Source organism: Petaurus breviceps, unplaced genomic scaffold, assembly GCF_028583685.1.
Source record: "Petaurus breviceps papuanus isolate PSGF00001 unplaced genomic scaffold, PetGlider_PUasm1.0 178, whole genome shotgun sequence".
NCBI classification, from domain to species: domain Eukaryota; kingdom Metazoa; phylum Chordata; class Mammalia; order Diprotodontia; family Petauridae; genus Petaurus; species Petaurus breviceps.
The window spans coordinates 36,255,356-36,274,294 of record NW_027185777.1 but is presented as its reverse complement, the minus strand read 5'-3'; the positions used below and the strand labels follow the sequence as shown (position 1 = coordinate 36,274,294).

General features: G+C 36.7%; 1 protein-coding gene across 2 annotated transcripts in view; it reads right to left on the bottom strand.

Moving 5' to 3' along the window:
• Positions 1–18,939, bottom strand: part of VIPR2 (vasoactive intestinal peptide receptor 2) — a 151,154-nt gene that overhangs the window by 95,022 nt on the left and 37,193 nt on the right. For both annotated transcript variants that reach the window (XM_069086068.1, XM_069086067.1), the window contains exon 3: positions 4,875–4,982. In XM_069086068.1, coding sequence (XP_068942169.1) covers positions 4,875–4,982 — 108 coding nt within the window. The remainder of the gene's footprint in view (positions 1–4,874; positions 4,983–18,939) is intronic.

The following is an 18,939-nucleotide window of genomic DNA, read 5'->3' as shown; positions in this document are numbered from 1 at the left end:
ATGCACAAGGAAGTCTGAAGCATAGTTGTAACTAGGAATCCTAGTGCTTGAGGCAAGTTCAATACAGGCAAGAGGCAGTCTATTCAGATGCAGTTGTTCCAGAAGAGTGGGCAGCCCCGTGCACACCTGCCTCCAACCCGTGGGTAGAGGTGGTGGAAGACAGTGGGGCCCAGGGTGTTAACTTGGCAATGGTAACCTGGAGGAGGCCCAGAATCTGCCCAGGTAATAGACCACTCTGGGCATGCTGACAGATGCCTGGAAGAGAATGTTGGAGAGGATGTAAGTACATTACACCCTCCCTCCCCAATGTGGGCACACTGGGAGAAATCTCCAGTCACTCTGCTTCAGTCTGAAACTGTCTATGGACACCAAATAACACCTTTGTATAGGGGTGTGTTATGCCCACAAACTCAAACTAGCCAGTGAGCCCCAGCCTAAAAGGTTTAGTGGCAAGATCACTGGTCTTAAAGTCAGAAAACTTCAAATCAAGTCCCAACTTTTACATTTAATAACCAGGACTATAAAAGCAACCCCCTTAGCTTCTTTGAGCCTTTACTTTCCCATGTGTAAAAAGGATAATGCTTGGCTTGTATGCCTTGCCAGGTTATTCTAAGGAAAGTACTTTATAAATTGTAAAGAATTATACAAGTTACTATGATTAAAGTTATCTCTTCATTTCCTGCCTCCCCCCCCCCCCAGCTTCACTCCTTCAGATTTCTCCATCATGGCCTCTGTGCTGGGTACTTTTAATTCCCTCCCTCAGCTTTTCACCTTTCTTCTGTAAGGTCCTTGATGGCAGGAACTAGATTTCTTTTTCACATTTGTATCTCCAGCACTTAGCACATAGTAGGTGCTTCAAAAATGTTTATTGACTATTAAAGGATCAAAAATCCTCTAAAGAGCAAGGACTAATCTAGAAAAGAATATATTAAACTAAACCTTTTTATTTCACAAGTGTTGCCACAGCCTAAGAATTCATCACCTAGAGCTTAGCCTGCTATGGATGTGTTTCTTCACACTTAGCCAAGTCTAATCCTTAGAAAATTGGCACAGTCTGTCACTGGGTCCATCCAGCTTATAGATCTGGTCAGACTTTGCCCTCTGTTGTCACAGTCTTTGAAAACCAGTGTTAACCTCCATGCTACAAGAAGGGATACTGGGAAGACTCTTTGGGAGGACTCAGCAAAGCCTGGAGGCTTTGTATGCTTTCCTGGTTACACAGCCTTTTGTGAAAGGACGCCCATTAATAGGTTATTCCAGGGAATGTGGGATGGATTCCCCCCATCTCTGCCCTGATTTAGAACTATTTTAAATTCATAGAATATTAGAGTTACTAAGGTCTTAGGAGATCTTTATATCCTACCCCCTCAATTTTGAAGAGGCAACTGAGATGCAGAAAAAAGAAATAATTATTGAAGATCACACATTGCATTAATGGTTTCAATAACAGTTTCCTTGCTCTTAGTCTATTGCTGTCTGCACTGCTCTGTGCCATCTCATGACAGGTCCTCTCCTTTGGATTTTAGACTTTTACCAATACATCCATAGCTAGTGGAGTAAACTTGAGACTTGCAGGAGAAAATGAAAGGGTTTGATAGTTAAGGATTTTGCTATTGTTTTTCAGTCATTTTTCAATTGTGTCTAACTCTTTGTGACCCCATTTGAAGTTTTCTTGGCAGACATACTACTGGAGTGATTTGTCATTTCATTCTCCACCTCATTTTACAGAAGAGGAAACTTAGGCAAACAGGGCAAATGACTTGTCCAGTGTCACACAGCTAGCAAGGCTAGATTTGAAGTCAGGAAGAGAAACCTTCCTGATTCCAACCTTGGCACTCTATCCAGTGTGCCACCTAGCCTCTCTACTAGTGAAGGAAAGATTCCTCTTATCTTCATCTTCCTCTGTCTATCCTGCCCCAGTTAACCCTCTAAAACAATAAGTTGCCGTGAATGTACTTATCTGTATTAGTAGAGAGAGTTTTCTTACATGGGAGTTCCATATATCAGTGAAATCACAGGTCCAGTTCTATTCCTATCTCGTATGTATTTTACAGACTTCATTTTGGAAAGATGTCTTGTCAGTATGTGCCATTACTTTTAAATGAGTTAATTTAGTTACAGATGTTCAAAAAGCTTTGCTGTTCTAAAGATTCCCTCCCCCTCCCCAAGCTCTTTCACAAAACTAGAGGGAATTCAGTGCCATACTCTTTTGTTTTATAGTAAAAAACATTCATCATGTTACATTTGAATAGAATACTATTTAATAATATTGCAAAGCATATCCAGATCCACAGCTGGACTCAAGCAGCACTTTAAAGTTTGCAGTCTTTATTTGTTACAAAATCGAGAGCTCCTTGAAGGCAGGGATTTTTTTTGACCCTCCCCCCCCCTTTTTTTTGTATTCCTAGAACCTAGCTCAGAGCCTGACAAATAGTAGGTGCTTAATAAATGCTTGTTGATTCGCTGACAAAGCCTTTTGTGTCAGCTCTATGAGGCCAATGGTAGGGGTGTTATTATTTCAGTTTTGCAAATGGAAAACCTGAATCTTTGTGAGCCAAAGTGACAGCCAAGGTCACAAAGGTATAAACAGCAGGTATCATGAAGTTCCTCAGACCCCCAGCCTGCTTCTGCCTGGATACTCACAAAAGACTGTCTAGAAGCCTTTATTTTGGTGTGGGCCAATATAAAAATCACTGAACTGCTTTTGAAACCTTGTAACAATATTTTTATACTGTAACACAAGGTTAGAAAAAGCCCAGATGACTCCAAGTAATTTAAAAACATTAAAACAATAATCTGCAGCCTGAACTGTTCAACAGGAATGTTATCGATTTGATGGGGATTCATAAAAGCTTAGCCACTCTCAGGTTCTTAGACCTGAGAGATGATCAGTGGTCTTAATGTAGGTAGATTAAACAACTCAGCATATACTCAACCCACAAGATCATTTTCTAAGTCCTTTTACTGCTGCTTTGGCAATAGATGTGCCGTAATGCAGATTTACGCTAATGGTGGATGGAAGCAAGGGAGGAAGTGGGATGTGGTGCTAACTTCTCCAGACTTTCTCTACATTGCCTCCCACTTATCTTACCTATTTCCTCTCACTCCAATACCACATCAACCTTACCCAACCTCTGTTCAACCTACTGCAACGTTATTGAGTATTCCCTTTCATCATTTACTTAAAGCAAAAATTATGTCCATATCTAGTAGTAGAGTTGAAGACCTCAGGACTTGCCTTTTATTTCTACAGACAGCCTTATACCTGCTACAAACACCTGAATTGCTTTGGAGAGCATCCCTGGTAAGGATAAGGGCATGGGCTAGGGGATAACACACAAACAGGGATATGAATAGAGAACAAGAAATGGAGGATTGATTATCTGAAGTTTCTCCTTAGGGATGCTCAATTTACCATGACACCCAAGAAGCCAGTTCTTCTTTTACCTGATTATAATAACACTTTGAGAATTTCTGCAGAAGCCCAGAGAAAAGATAAAATTTCAGCTAAAATAAGGTGTGGAATGGGGAACTGAGGGTAGACAAACTAGGCAGCTAGGTGATGCAGTGATAGAGTGCTGGCCATGGATTCAGGAGGACTTGAGTTCACATATGATCTCAGACACTTCTTAGCTATGTGACCTTGGGCAAGTCACTTACCCTGTTTTCCTCAGTTTCCTCATTTGTAAAATGAGCTGGAGAAGGAAATAGCAAATCACTCCAGTATCTTTGCTAAGGAAACCCCAAATGTGGTCATGAAGAATTAGACAATTAATCAACTAAACAAGCCTGCATTCTAGCAAATGACAACTTCACTTAATCATTAATGTTTGGGAGTCAGTCCATCTGTATATTACTATTGACTCTGTAATACTAACATTGAGAGGGACTAAAATTTCTCATTCTCATGTAAAGTCAACCGAAGAACTGTGGTCTTGTGACATCTCAAACTGTACCAGTTTGTCAGATCAGAGAAAAGGACTGACAGGCTTTTATTTAGACCAGTGATTGTACATTAAAGTCAAGTTCACATTCTTATTTTGTTGCCTTCTTCTCTATAGTGGACGCTGTCCTGGTGTGTTGCATAGAGCTCCAAATTTGCAATCAGAAGACTAAGATTTGAATCATGACTTTACTACTTACTAAGAAAATCATTTCAGTTCTGAGGCTCTGTTTCCTCCTCAGGAAAATGGGGATAATAATACTAACAGTATTTATTTCACACCTAGGGCAGTATTGAGCCATCAAGTGACTTAACATATTTAAAACTCTTTGTGAATCTGAAGGTGCTGCATGATACTTAGCTATTGTTATCTATTGTCAATGTTGTCTCTCTGTCTCTATGTTTAAGCACACAGATATGTGTGTATGATATAAATATATGTATATATGCACACATTCCTGCATAAGTGTATGTACAAACACCCATATATGTACACACATGTATATAATTATACATTCCCACATATATAAAAATGTATATACACAAATATACATGCATATACACATATATACATACATACATGTATACCTATAGGTAAAGAGATGTAGATATATAGAGTTGTGCATTTGGCCCTGATTATAAAAAGAAATGTTACTTAAATGTTTTGGTGCTGATCTCTTCCTGGACAATTTCTTTTTCCTTCCTCTGATTTGTATGAGATGAATGGCCACAGGCAGGAAGTTTTGTGTTTTCTCTAAAACTAACATTTATCAAAATCCAGCTGGATGCTGGTCCCCATTTTAACTCAGTGTAAGTAAATGCCCAAGGGGGCTGATGTTCGGGCTTTTTTTGGCCTTTACAGAATCCATAGCATTTTCAGAAAGGAGCACTATGGAAAGCCCCAAGAATTCTTAACACAAGCATGCTTTACCTGGTTTGTTGTAAAAATGCCTGAATACTTTTGGACATGGAACCGTGACTGTCTCTCCAATGTCAGCAGGGTGCCAGCACGTAATATTATCCCAGACTCCACTACATGCTGTAAGAGATTTTTAAAAAGAAAGATAAAGGAAGTGAGGATATAGCAAATAAAAAAAAAGTTTAAATGAATGAAGGCTTAAAGAGAGTCAAGATGTAAATGTTAACATGATTTGCAAAAATACTATATAAATAATAAATTTATAATTACACAGTTATTTTTCAAATCCTCTTTAAAGGAAACCAGCAGCAATGATTTTTTTATGGAAATTATATTACTTTGTTGTTTTGGTTCCATTAAAATAATTTTTGAGTATTTGAAAAAAATAAGAATCAGGAGTGGGAACATGTATGAACAAGTTAACTTATGTTTGCTGGTACCTGCACTTTACTTTATGAATTAATTTCTCCTGGTGCACAAAAGTGTGCCTAGTAAAATAACCAGAGGCTCTAGTCCTGGTATATTAAGAATGATAGTAATCTGATTGACTCTTGCCTTTGTCTAGCTCCTTTTTGCCTTACAGTTTCACTGTCTATTTAAGAGCTCTATGGTATGGTCCTCATTCTGAGCCCACTGGCACTGTCAGGTCAGGTCACAGGATTCAGGATTCCATACTAGGGAGAGTCCAGTACTGCCATTCTACTACCTTCCTTGACACCCTTCTTGGGAGGAAGCCTTGGATATTGCCTCCCTACATGTAACCCAGGGAGCTGACTCATTTCTTCAAGCCATAGATGTCCTTCTGCCCCTTGACATTCAATGTGGTTATCAGTGTATCTATGACTAGCTGTTATGGGCCAGTTGGCTTCACCAGAGCTGTTGACTCAGTTCAATTAAAAGCTTGAACTGCTAAATCTGTCAGCAACAACAGTAATGATGATAGCATTTACAAAGCCCTTCAAGGTTTGCAAAAAGGCTCTACAAAAATTATCTCATTTTATCCACATGGCAATTCTGGGATATCATCCCTATTTTAGAGTTGAGAACACTGGCACAGAGAGAGATTTAAGTGATTAGCCCAGGGTCACATAGCCTGTAGTTATCTGAGGTTAAATTTGAATTCAGGTCTTCTTGACTCCAGTACAGTACTCTAACCACTGTACCATCTGGATCCCTTCCTGTGTCGGGGGCTACAGATCATCTTTTCCTTCATTTTTTTTGAAGGGCTGATCTGTTAGGTTGCCCAGGTCCTACAGTTTTTGCCTGCCTACACTGTGATGGAGGTCTTCTCCCACCTCAAAAGCCCTTTCAGATCACTCAATTGAGCTATCATATCAGCAGATAAATTCTTTCAGTCAAATAGGCTCTTCAAGGATGGAGATTGATTTCTATATCTCTAGTACCCACTGCAATGTCATGTACATATTAGGTTCTTAATATGTTTGTTAAATTGATATTCAATAAGAAACTTATTTGTTTGGGCCAACCAACATGTAAATAACATTTCTGATTATTTATTTTGGAGTTCATCATCATCTGATAATTGTATCATTATCATCATCTTCATCCATTAAGGACAGTGGATTTAGAGTCAAAGGACATGGGTTCAAATCTTCTTATTACCTAAGTGACCTTTAGTAAGCCACTGAACTTCCCTGGGTCTCAGTTTTCTCATCAGCACAATTAAGGGAGCTAAATACATTATCTCTTAGAGAACTTTCATCTCTAGATGTATGATTCTACAGACTTCATACATATGCATACAATGTGTTAGCCAAGGTTAAAACAAATTAAATAGATATAGTAGCTGACATTCAGGTGTCTATAATCTAAAACAGGTTGAATCCACTTAGAAAAAGCCACAATAGAACCAGACAGAAAAATGGAGAATAGTAAAGGAAAATATTACCTAGCAGCATATAATAAATGTATAATATGTGGTTTGAGTATAGAACATCTGGCTTTCAAAAATACAGATGTGCCACTATGAAGTTGGCTATAAACCAATTTTTGCAAATGAAAACTTCTCTTTTTTTATTAAGTTTCATTACAGGAATGGAACCATGTTCCCATCAAATTCAAGTTATGATGGGAAGGATAACTTAGAAGCAGAGGACCTGGATTTGAATCCCAATTGTGCTATGGAGGTAACCTCTGTGTAATCTTGAGGTAGTTACTTCATCTCTCCAGTTTTCAGTTTCCTGATCATTAAAATGAAGGTTCCCTTCCAGATCAGGCCTATGATCCTTAAAATAAGACTCAGCTTAGGCTAGCCCAACAAACAAATAACTAAATCATTCTTATACAAATATTATAAACTTTTTTAAAAGTATCTATTTAAAGGAAAATGATAATTTTCTTCAATATTACTCTAAGACTCAAAAGAGGAATATTTCATAAGAAATTGAATTCTCTTGAGGTTAGTACCATATGAGCAGGAAATAAGTTCAATCAGTAGGGGCCTCTGTATTCTAAGCATAAATTCTCTGTTAATGTCCCAAGCTTATAAGAAGGAACTGCTTGACAATTACTTGTATCTTGCAGAATCAACTATGGGAATCCTGAATTAAGGGAGTCAGGACAACTAGTTAAATCAATCCATGTACAGGGTGTCTATTTATATAGACATATTTATATTTATAAATATATACATATATTTATAAATATATTATATATATGTTTATATAGAAAGGTCTAGTTTCCTGAGGGCACCTAGCAAGAAATTTTGAAGGAGGAGGGGGAGGTTAAACACTTTTCTTCTTTTATTAAGAATGATGAAGCAATCTGATACTGCCAAAGAAATACAGTGGTTGATTAATGGAATACCCCAGGCGCGCAATATAAAGAAACAAATTAACATAGTAACCTGGGGTTTGATAAGCCCATATATCACAGCTATTGGGGCAAGAACTTTCTATTTGACAAGAACTGCTGGGAAAACCGGAAAGTAGTCTCTAGCACAGACCAACATCTCACACTAAGATAAGCTCAAAATAGGTACATGATTTAAACATAACAAATTAGGGGATAATGGGGGGGAAACCTGTCAGATCTATAGCTAAGGATGAATTCATGTCCGAACAAGAGATAAAGAAGTTCACAGGAAGCAAAATTAGTAATTTTGATTACGTGAAATTAAAAATGATTTGTGGAAACAAAACCAATTCAGCCAAAATTAGAAGGAATATAGGAAACTGGGGACAAATTTTATAGCAAAATTCTTTGATGAAGGCCTCATTTCTTTTTTTTTTAAAAGCAATTGGGGTTAAGTAACTTGCCCAGGGTTACAGAAGGCCTCATTCCTAAAAAAAATTAGGAAACTGAGACAAATTTATTAAAAATAAGAACCATTTCTCAAGTGATAGTCAAAGGATATGAACAAGCAGTTTTCAGAAGAAGTCAAAGCTATCAATAGTCACATGAAAAAATGCTCTACATCGATATTGATTAGAGAAATGCAAATAAAAATGCTGAGATAATACCTCACACCTTTTAGATTAGCTAACATGAGCAAAGCAAAGAAATAAAAGAAAACAACTGAATGGGAAAGACAAGATCTCTGCAAGAAAATCAGAGATATCAAGGGAATGTTTCATGTAAAAATGGACATGATAAAAGACAAAAATAGTAGGGACTTAATAGAAGTAGAAGAGGTGACAAGAATACACAGAGGTAGGGGCAGCTAGGTGGTGCAGTGAATAGAGCACCAGCCCTGGAGTCAGGAGGACCTGAGTTCAAATCTGACCTCAGACACTTAACACTTACTAGCTGTGTGACTTTGGGCAAGTCACTTAACCCCAGTAGCCCTCCCCCCGAAAAAAAGAATACACAGAGGAACTATACAAGAAAGATCTTAACAGCAATGATAACCATGATGGTGTGGTTACCCATCTATAGCCAGACATCTTAGAAAATGAAGTGAATAAGGGCCTTAGGAAACATTGCTAACAGTAAGGCTAGTGGAGGTGATGGAATTCCAGCTGAACTATTTAAAATCCCAAAAGATGATGCTGTTAAAGTGCTGCACTCAATATGCCAGCAAATTTGGAAAACTCAGTTTATATCAATCCTAAAGAAGGATGTTCAAGTTACTGAACAGTGGTGCTTATCTTCCATGCAAGTAAGATTATGCTTAACATTCTGCAGCCAAGGCTCAGAAATATGTGAACTGAGAATTACCAGAAAAGAAGGCTGGTTTCCAAAGAGACAGAGGAGCTAGACACCTAATTGCCAGTATTCACTGGATTATGGAGAAAGCAAGAGAGTTCCAGAAAAAAAAAAGATTTACTTCTGCTTCATTGACTACACTAAAACCTTTAACAACAAAATGTTGCAAGTCCTCAAAGAGATGGGAGTACCAAATCATCTTACTTGTCTCCTGAGGAACCTGTATGCAGGCCAAGGAGCAATAGTTAGAACCAAACATGGAACATGGTTTAAGATTAGAAAAGGAATATGACAAGGCTATATACTGTCATCTTATTTGTTTAATTTATATGCAAAGTACATCATGCGAAATGCAAGACTGGATGAATTAAAGTCCAGAATTAAGGTTGCCAAGAGAAATATCAACATTCTCAGAGATGCAGAAAATACAACTCTGATGGTAGAAAGTGAAGAAGGATTAAGAAGCCTCTTGATGAGAGTGAAAGAGGAGAGTATAAAAGCTGACTTGAAGTTTAACACACACAAAAAAATAAACACTAAGGTCATGGTAACTGGTCCCATCACTCCTTGGCAAATAGAGGGAGAAGAAATGGAAACAGGATTATATTTTATATTCTTGGGCTCAAAGATCATAGCAGACAGTGACTACAGTCATGAAATTAAAAACTGCTTGATCGTTGGAAGGAAAGCTATGACAAATCTGGACAGCATACTAAAAAGCAAAGATATTGCCTTCATGACAAATATCTGTATAGTTAAAGCTTGGTCTTTCCAGTAGTAATGTAGGGCTGTGAGAGATGGATGATAAAGGAAAGTTGACTGCCAGAGTTGGTGCTTTCAAAATGTGATCCTGGAGAAGAATTTTGAGGGTCCTTTGGACAGTAAGGAGATGAAGTCAATCAATAATTAAAGAAATTAATAAAGAATATTCTCTGGAAGGTCAAATACTGAAGCTGAATCTTAAATACTTTGGCCAGATAATGAGTAGAAAGGACTCATTGGAAAAGATTCTAATGTTGGGAAAGATTGAAGGCAAAAGAAAAGGGGACACCAGAGAATGAGATGGATAGATATTGTCACAGAAGCAACAAACATGAGCTAGGTCAGACTTTGGGAGATAGTGGAGGATAGAAGGTCCTGGTGTACACTAGTCCATAGGGTCATGCAGAGTCAGACATGACTGAAAACAACTGAACAACAACAATAAATGTGACAGAAAAAGAAAATGACAGATGCTGGAGGGGATGTGGAAAGACAGGTACACTAAAATAGATACATTGTTGGTAGAGCTATGAACTGGTCTGTTGAGGGCCAGTTTCTGACCCTGTCCATGCATGGGAAGAGTCTGGTCCAGGATTTCTCCCAAGCCAGCTCCCCATGAAGGCTATATTATGTCTTAATGACTCAGACATAGATGCATGCAAGGGAACAAGGACATTAAAACATACAGATATATGTCAATAAACAAGGATATTAAACATTTTCTAATGGGATTCTAAGAGATAATTGCTTTACATTCATTATATAAGCCCTGCCCTCTGATCAATAAATTGGAACTGCCATGACAATTCCTGTCTGGCTTGTGTCGGTCATTCCTCCAAACTTCCAAACTTCTTGGTTTGGCCTGTGCCCATTTTGATGTAGGCATCAATGGTGCCATGAACAGGGCCTTAAGAAAAGTACCAGTAGAGGAATGGCTTCCTGAAACTCTGGAGAACATAAAAAAGGTAGGAAGCAAAAGTCAAATTTTCCCTTAAGTTAAAAACTTACAGAGGGTAACTCACCAGGCTAATGCCAGTATGTGATAGGGATTAATAGAAAATAAAAACAAGCAAAGATTAGCCAGTGCTTGAAAAAAAAACTTTCAGGAGAAAATGGTTCAGGTAGAAAATGAAAGTAGAGACTGAGAATGTTATCTAAGACTTTTAAAAAGAATAGTAAAAGAAGGAGGTTTACTTATCAACAATAGTCAGCTACAAAAATATTCTCAGAATGTGTAGAGCAGAAGAGGAGGATAGTTTTGGTAATAGGGGATACAGCAGGAGACAGAGGAGTAAGAGGCTTATGGAGGAGGGACTCCAGCATTTCCCCATTTCTGCCTTTTTTCTACGGAATATATTAATGATGTGTTTTACATCAGAAATGAAAGTGCCAGGGGTGGCTCAAACCATTCACTGTGATACAGCTGTCTTTATTGGAAACAGATAAAAAGAAAATTATCAAGTAAGTTTTACCTAGACCAAGCATAATGTCTGATTTCTGCAAAGGATCTTTAACAATTTCTGAGTACACTCTTCCTGTCATTTTCTCTATCTCTCTGGTTTGTTTATGTGTATATGTGTGAATGAGTGTGAGTGAGTAATCTGACACCCTGTAAGGTTTAATATGTAGCTGGACCACTGGACTTTCCTTGGAATGTTATCTCTTTCACTCACCCCTCCCTTCTAATCCTCCAGAACACAAGCTGATGGCTGGAAAGGAGGGAGGTAAAAGAGGAAAAAGTATTTTATTATATCATGGCAAATGGCAAGTCGAAGAATGTAGGACACGTGTCAGGTCAGAATTAGAAAGAAATAGGGATGTGCAGTTTTAAAGGGGCTTTAATCAAAGTCCAACAGAAGGATGAGTAGACAGTAGGAAAAGCAAGAAAGTTTAAGTATGTAGCAAGGAGAGGATCATAGGTAGGAAGTTTTAGAAAGGTATAAACTATTTGCAGGAACAGTGTTAGAGGTTTTGGGAGTAAAAGTTTGGAAATGTTGGGGAGTTTAAAGCTCTTACTTTCAAAGAAATTTTTAAGGAATAAAACATAGCAATGAAGTCTACTGAAGTAAAAGTTAAAAACAACTGAAAACATTTTACAAATGTTTACTAAGCCTTTCATTCCAGATTAGACTAAAAAAGAGTGCTGAAGAAAAATTTGGAAATAAAATTAAAGTCATAATGTCATTGTGTTATTATGGTCTTCCTAAACTATAGTAAAAATTCTCTCATTTGAAAAATTGAGGGATCATTGTAAGCCAGAAATAGTGTTAGAAAAGCAAAGTTTTCATTTGAATTTTGTTGAAACTAAAAGATAGAGGAAAAATTTGTGTAAAAACAGTTATGTGACTTACATCTTATAATGTTTTTATCTGCCATATAGAAAATCAGACATTTACATCTTTACCTGTAATGAAAGAGGAGGTTACAGCTAAAACAAATTGGCTATCAGAGTTTTAATTGATTACTGTATGTAAAAAGGAGGAGACTGGTGAAAAAACTTTTTTCAGATTAATTCTCATTCAAACCATTCCTCCTGCATTATGAGACTTGCCAAAAACAGGGGCATCACCACCAGCCCCCCCCCCCCCAAAAGTTCATCTCAGTTATTCTTAATTTTATAAAACTGCCAAGAAAACTACCTCTAGAGGCAAGGTCATTCAGCCTGAGAAGGGAACTTATTTTTAGTTATGAAGTTCCTAAATAATGAACTTAACTTCCTAAGAAAGTTGCAAAATATTAAAAAAATTTCCAACAGTTGGCTTTTACACCAGGACATGTTAAAATTTGATAAAGAAAAATGTTAAATTAAATTCCCTTATGTAGGAGAAACCTAGTAAATCTTTATTGTTGATTACAGCTCCATGGGAATGAAAAATTTAACTATAATTTGGCTATGAGACATAATTGGTAAAAACTATTGGTTAAGACAAAAAGCACTTAAGACTATATTCTTCTATGACCAAAGCAAATAGTAAAAGATACGAACTCTTTTGTGTTAGCTTGATGGGAAATCCAATATTATTTTTCATCTAGAATTAGAACATATACAGAAATTTTTACAACCTTCTTAAGGTTCACTTTATAATATTCCCATTGTTTAGAGGGATTCTAAAACTAATCGCTTTTATAAGTACTGTGATCAACTTCTTAATTATTGCCAATATAAAGATTCAATTACTATACCTTTTTTGACTAAAAAACTTTGTGATATCTAAAGAATTCTGCAATCAACTAAGAAAATTAGTTTGGGAATTTACACCAACTTGGTTTAAATGAATCTCAATTTTACAAGTTTTGTTTTTGCTTTAAGATAAAACAGAGCTATCATTTAAAAACTTTTGAACTAATTTTCTTCATAAAAGTCTGATGATCATTTATAAATCTTAAAACTAGAAATATAGCCTACTACATTGATTCTAATAATTACTCACTTTAATTCTGCTTAACAATGCAAAGCTTTTAACTATATTACTGTGAAATGATTTTTTCTCTTTTTCCTTTAATATTGTGTCAGATAGCAAATATTCAGTGTATGTGTGCCCACATATTGATAGTACTAAATTTAAACACACACAGAATACAGATTTTTTAAACCTTTTTTTCTAAGATTACAAACTCTCATAAGATAGAGGTCACAATCTATTTAACCCATATTGCAGCTCATTCTTCACTTCCTGGACCTCTTTATCAAAATAATGCAACTATTAATCAAAAAGTTCAAGTTTTTCCAACTCTTTTTTCCAAAATATTCATAGAGCTATGTTATCTCACTTTTATTTTTATCAAAATACACATACTCTATGTAAACAATTCCATATTACTAGGGAACAAGCTAGATAGATCATTAAAAACTGCCCTCAATGTGTTATGTATATTAATCCTCCAACTTCTCTTTAGACAGGGGAAGCAATAAAAAAAATGTAATTAACCATTATATTACAGGTTTTTTTTTTGCTTCAACGGGCATTCCAAAACAACCAAAAACTGACCATGCCCCTGCTCATACTATCAAAGTATTTCAATCTTTCTGTGATCATATTCAAATAAAATTAATTACAGGCAATTAGTTACTGCTTTCTACACCCTAAACATTTTTTTTATACATGACTAAAATGAGTATGTACCAGTAGAAAAACAATGTGGAAAAGTGTATACTTCACAAATTAAGGTTATCCAAACATAGAAATGGGAAGGGCCTGACTGTTTACTAATGGGGGGGGGGGTGGCGAGAGATTTTGTTTATATTTTTCCAGAAGCCATTCAAGGACCAGTGACAGTGCCTGAAATAAATGTCAGGGCATATGCTACAAATCACCCAGGAGATGAAAGAGCTCTGGCAGCAGCAGTATTATTGTAATGGGAATGCAAATTTGGAAGATCTTCCCTGCCCTTAGGCTAAAATGCACCTGAAGTCTGGGGAGGGAGGCTTGTTTTTCAGTAGATACTTCTTGATTGGCCAGTGAGTCAATAAGGTTGTTACATTCTCTGAGCCAGGAGAAGGCTATATAAGCCCTGATGGGTAGCTTTGTTTTGGGACTCACTTTGAGAAGTGTTCTGTGATTTGATCTGAATTTTGGGAAGCCGTTGTTGAGAGTCCCCCAGCTTTGAAAAACCCAGATGTGGAAACCCAGATGTTGACTGGGTATGGATGTAATGGTTGGACAGTTTGGAAATCTGTCTACTTGATCTGTTTCTGTCTTGATAATTCTTCCTGTATGCTTTGAAGTTCGGGGTACTGACCTTTTTCTCCTGAACAAGGTAAACGATATATGTCTGACTGATTAAAGTAAGCTTGTTAACCCATTTTGAGTTGCTTTCCTTTAATAAAGCAGATCCAAGAACCTGTGGTAGCTGCAAACCCTGAGGACCCTTGGGGTGCTTGCTGCTACAATTATGGAGACAGAACATGGGAATAAAGAAGAGGTCTTCTAATGCAGCCACTACACAAAAAACTGTGCCCACATGGGGACAGATTAAATATTATATCAAGCCAAATAATTGAAACCTGTTATTCCAGGATTTGTATTTTTTGCTATGATCAATCTGATTTCAATACAAACTGAACTGGTGACATCCTGATTTAAGCTCTGAGACATAGTACCCATCACATCAATTGTTTCATATATAACCTATAACTACATGTATTTGACCCCCTCAAGCCTTCCTTACTTCTACTAATGTAAACCACTTACAAATGATATGTTAATACTACATTTTATTGGAATATTGCCTGCATTAATGGTACTCTTCTCAATGTATATCTGATAGAGAATAATTGTTGAACAACCTTCATTTGTTTTTTCCAACTAATTAAAAAAAATTCTGATTTCTTAAAAAGAAAGGGGAAAAGTTTGTTATATTATTGATAATTTCAACCACTGTGTCTGCAATTTCTCTACAAAAAAAATCCAAGCTGCACAATATATTAATGAATTATCAAAAATGTTTTTACAGCCTTTAAGAAACAACAGAATATAGATAAGGATCTTTTGTATAAGATTAATGTATTAGAACAATTAGTATTGTATTTACATATATTTACGTAACTCCTTTACCATATATTAGCTCTGATTCTAATGTTTTTTTTTTTTAGGACAAAATACATGTCCAACTTCTTGCTGTTTGGCATGATTCAAAAATATTACAAATTATATCAGTAAACATCCAAAATTGTCATTGCTCTGGAATTGACCCAGGAACATTGCCAACACAATATTGTTAACATTGTCGAAGTTATTTCCTTTTATTTTGATGTCTATGATTTTACATATTTTACCTGTATTGATTATTGTATCATTCCTTTGTATCTGCCTTCCTGCAGTGATCAGAATGATGTCACAGCCTTTGTAACCATTATCAACTTAAATATATGAACATAACTTTTAAACTCAGGAATTATATTGGAATGTTACTGTAGAAATTGTAATCTCACCTGGAATATAAATTAATTGTCCTATATAACTGAACAAATTACACAAAATCATATTTCAGGAATTGATCCTGAAGACATACCCAATCAGATATTTCACCGGATAAATGAGATTAATCGATTTAATAATCTTAACTCTATTGCTTCACTTTGTTCCAGTTGCATGCTTGCTGATGATATTGTGCCTTGTTGCACCTCTGGAGATTCACATGCTCAGCCAGTCTTTCCTGGCTTTGGGAACCAAGGTTCACGCTTTTAAGTTACTTGTACAGAAAGGGGGAGATGTTGAGGGCCAGTTTCTGAGCTTGTCCATGCATGGGAAGAGTGTGGTCCAGGATTTCTCCCAAGCCAGCTCCCCATGAAGGCTATATCATGTCTTAAGATTGGCTCACCATCTCTTCCTGACTTACAGGAGTTTAGAATGTGATAACCAAGCAGTGACCCAGACATCGATGCATGCAAGGGAACAAGGACATTAAAACATACAGATGTATGTCAGTGAATGAGGACATTAAACATTTTCTCATGGGATTCTAAGAGATAATTGCTTTACATTCATTATATAAACCCTGCCCTCTGATCAATAAATCAGAACTGCTATAACAGATTCTTTCCTGGCTCGTGTCCATCATGCCACACTTCTCGGTTCGGCCTGTGCCCATTTTTATGCAGGCATCACTGGTGCAAATATTCAGGAAAACAATTTAAACCTATGCCCAATGAACTATAAAACCATGAGTGCCCTTTGACCCTGCAATGCCACTACTAGTTCTGCATCCCAAAAAGAGTTAAAAAAAGAAAAGGAACTTATATGTACAAAAATATTTATAGCAGTGTGTGTGTCTGTGTGTGTGTATATGTGTGATGGCAAAGGATTGGAAACTGAGGTGATGCCTATGAATTGGGGAATGGCTGAACAAGTTATGGTATGTGATTGTGATAGAATACTATTATGCTGTAAGAAATAATGGAGGTGATAATTTCAGAAAAGCCCAGGAAGACTTATATGAGCTGATACAAAATGAAGTAAGCTGAACTAGGAGAACATTGCATATAGTATCAGCAAAATTGTAAGAGTAATCAACTGTGAAGACTTAGATACTGTGATTAATACAATGATCCAAGACAGTTCCAGAGTATTCATGGTGAAAAAGGTTATCCACCTCCACAGAGAGAATTGATGAAGAGTGAGTACATATGGAAGCATTTTTTCCTACTTTATATTTCTTCCTTTTTTTTCTGGTAACATAGCTATATAATAATTTTTTTGTAGGACTTCATATATATATATAATGATTATTGTTTTTCTTGTTTTCTCAGAGGGCAGGGGAGAAATAGAGAAAGGGAGAGAATTTGAAATTGAAAACAATTTTAATTAAAAAAAAGAATCATGTCCACCAATCATGTCTGTCAGCTATTTTGAAGGTTTGAACACCAAGACTTTAGGGAATGTGCCTTTTTAAAAAATGGATAATATTTTTGAAACTATGAACTTGTAAGATTATAGGATTTAGAACTAGAAGGAATCTGAAAGATTGTCTTATCCAGCACCCTAATTTCAAAGATGAGGAAACTGAAACCCAAAAGGTAAACATGACTTACACAAGGTCACAAAGAGAGGAAGTGGAAGAGCTGGGATATAAATCTAGGTTCTCTGGTTCCAAATCCAGTGCTCTTTTTATGATAAGAGCCTTCCTCCTTTAATGCACTTTCTTTCAAAGAAGGTACACTCAGATACAAACTAGGGACATAAATTTGTGCGCTTCCCCCCCTCACCCACAGTAGGTTTCCCTGTCTTGCCCAGGATGGTAGTAAAGTAGTCACTCACTGCCCATTCCCACTGTTGATCTGCCCAGGAGTTGACCTTTTCCCAACTTCTTGGGCAGTCTGGTGCTCCTCTCTTCTGCTGGTCTCACTATATTGGTGCTGTGTTGACATCCAAATGGCTTTATGTCTATGATGGCACAGAACCCTAAATTTCAAGAGGTCTACCAGTTTCAGCCTCCCCAGCAGAGATCACAAGTGTGTGACACCAAACAGCCAGTTTAGGCACTTTTAATAGTTTTCTAGTGCACTTATTTTATCCCTTTTTGATTAATTAGATATTAATTGAATGTCTACTGTGTTTACAAAAGGATGTTTGGGCCTTTGGGCAGGGCACAAAGAAGTGTAGAGGAGGTACCTATAGACGAGAATTTTTTACTCTAGTGAAGGAAATAATATACACAGAGATAATTATGAATAAAGTGTCATAGGCTTAGCTTGGCACAAAGACAATAGGAATTTAGATTATGGTAATCATGAAAGGATTTATGGAACTGGTGGTGCTGGAGCTAAGCCTAGAAGGTAAGATAAGACAGGGAAAAGGGTAAGATAACTATGGGTAGAGACTGAGGGAAGTGTGTATCAGGTGGTGGGAATGGCTTAAATGATTGTTGTTTGTCCTTTGAAGAGGACCTTGAATCAGGAAGGTGATGTCATGACTTGCAAGTGAATTGAATTTAAGTGAGAGGGCTTTGCGAAGTCACCAGCCTCACAGTCTTCTCTGGAGCCATCTGGGTCCAGTGGCAAGATATAGATCAGGAAGACTTGAGATGGCCCAGGATGCGGTAGGAGACCTTGGCCTTTTTAAACTAAGGTCTTTCCCAGGCTTAAATGTAAGTAGAGAATGAAGGAAGCAGAAAGCATTTATTTATAAAGCTTGTTGGATAAGTGAATGAATGACTATATGAATGAATTCAATTTAATTCAACAAATGGTTACTAAGAGTCTACCATATACATAGTGTTAGACTAAATTCTGAGGATATAAAGACAGTGTCTGACTTCAAGGAGCTACTGGGATGAACTTAAGGGGGGAAGATGATTTTAGACTTGAATTTAGGATAGTGATTGAGATTTAGGTGGAGACATCCACAGCAGGCAGTTTGTGATGTGAAACTGGAATTTAGGAGAGAGATTATGTCTGAATATATAATACACACACATATGATAGAGAAATTCAATTCAACAAACATTTATTGAGGCAGCTGGATGAAGCAGCAAGAGAGTACTCCTATGTCACAGGTACTGTTCAACACACTGATGATAAAAACAAAATGATCTATACCTTCACAGAGTTCCATTCTATTGGGGAGAAAAAACAGATAGATAGATAGATAGATAGATAGATAGATAGATAGATAGATAGATAGATAGATAGATAGATAGATAGATAGAT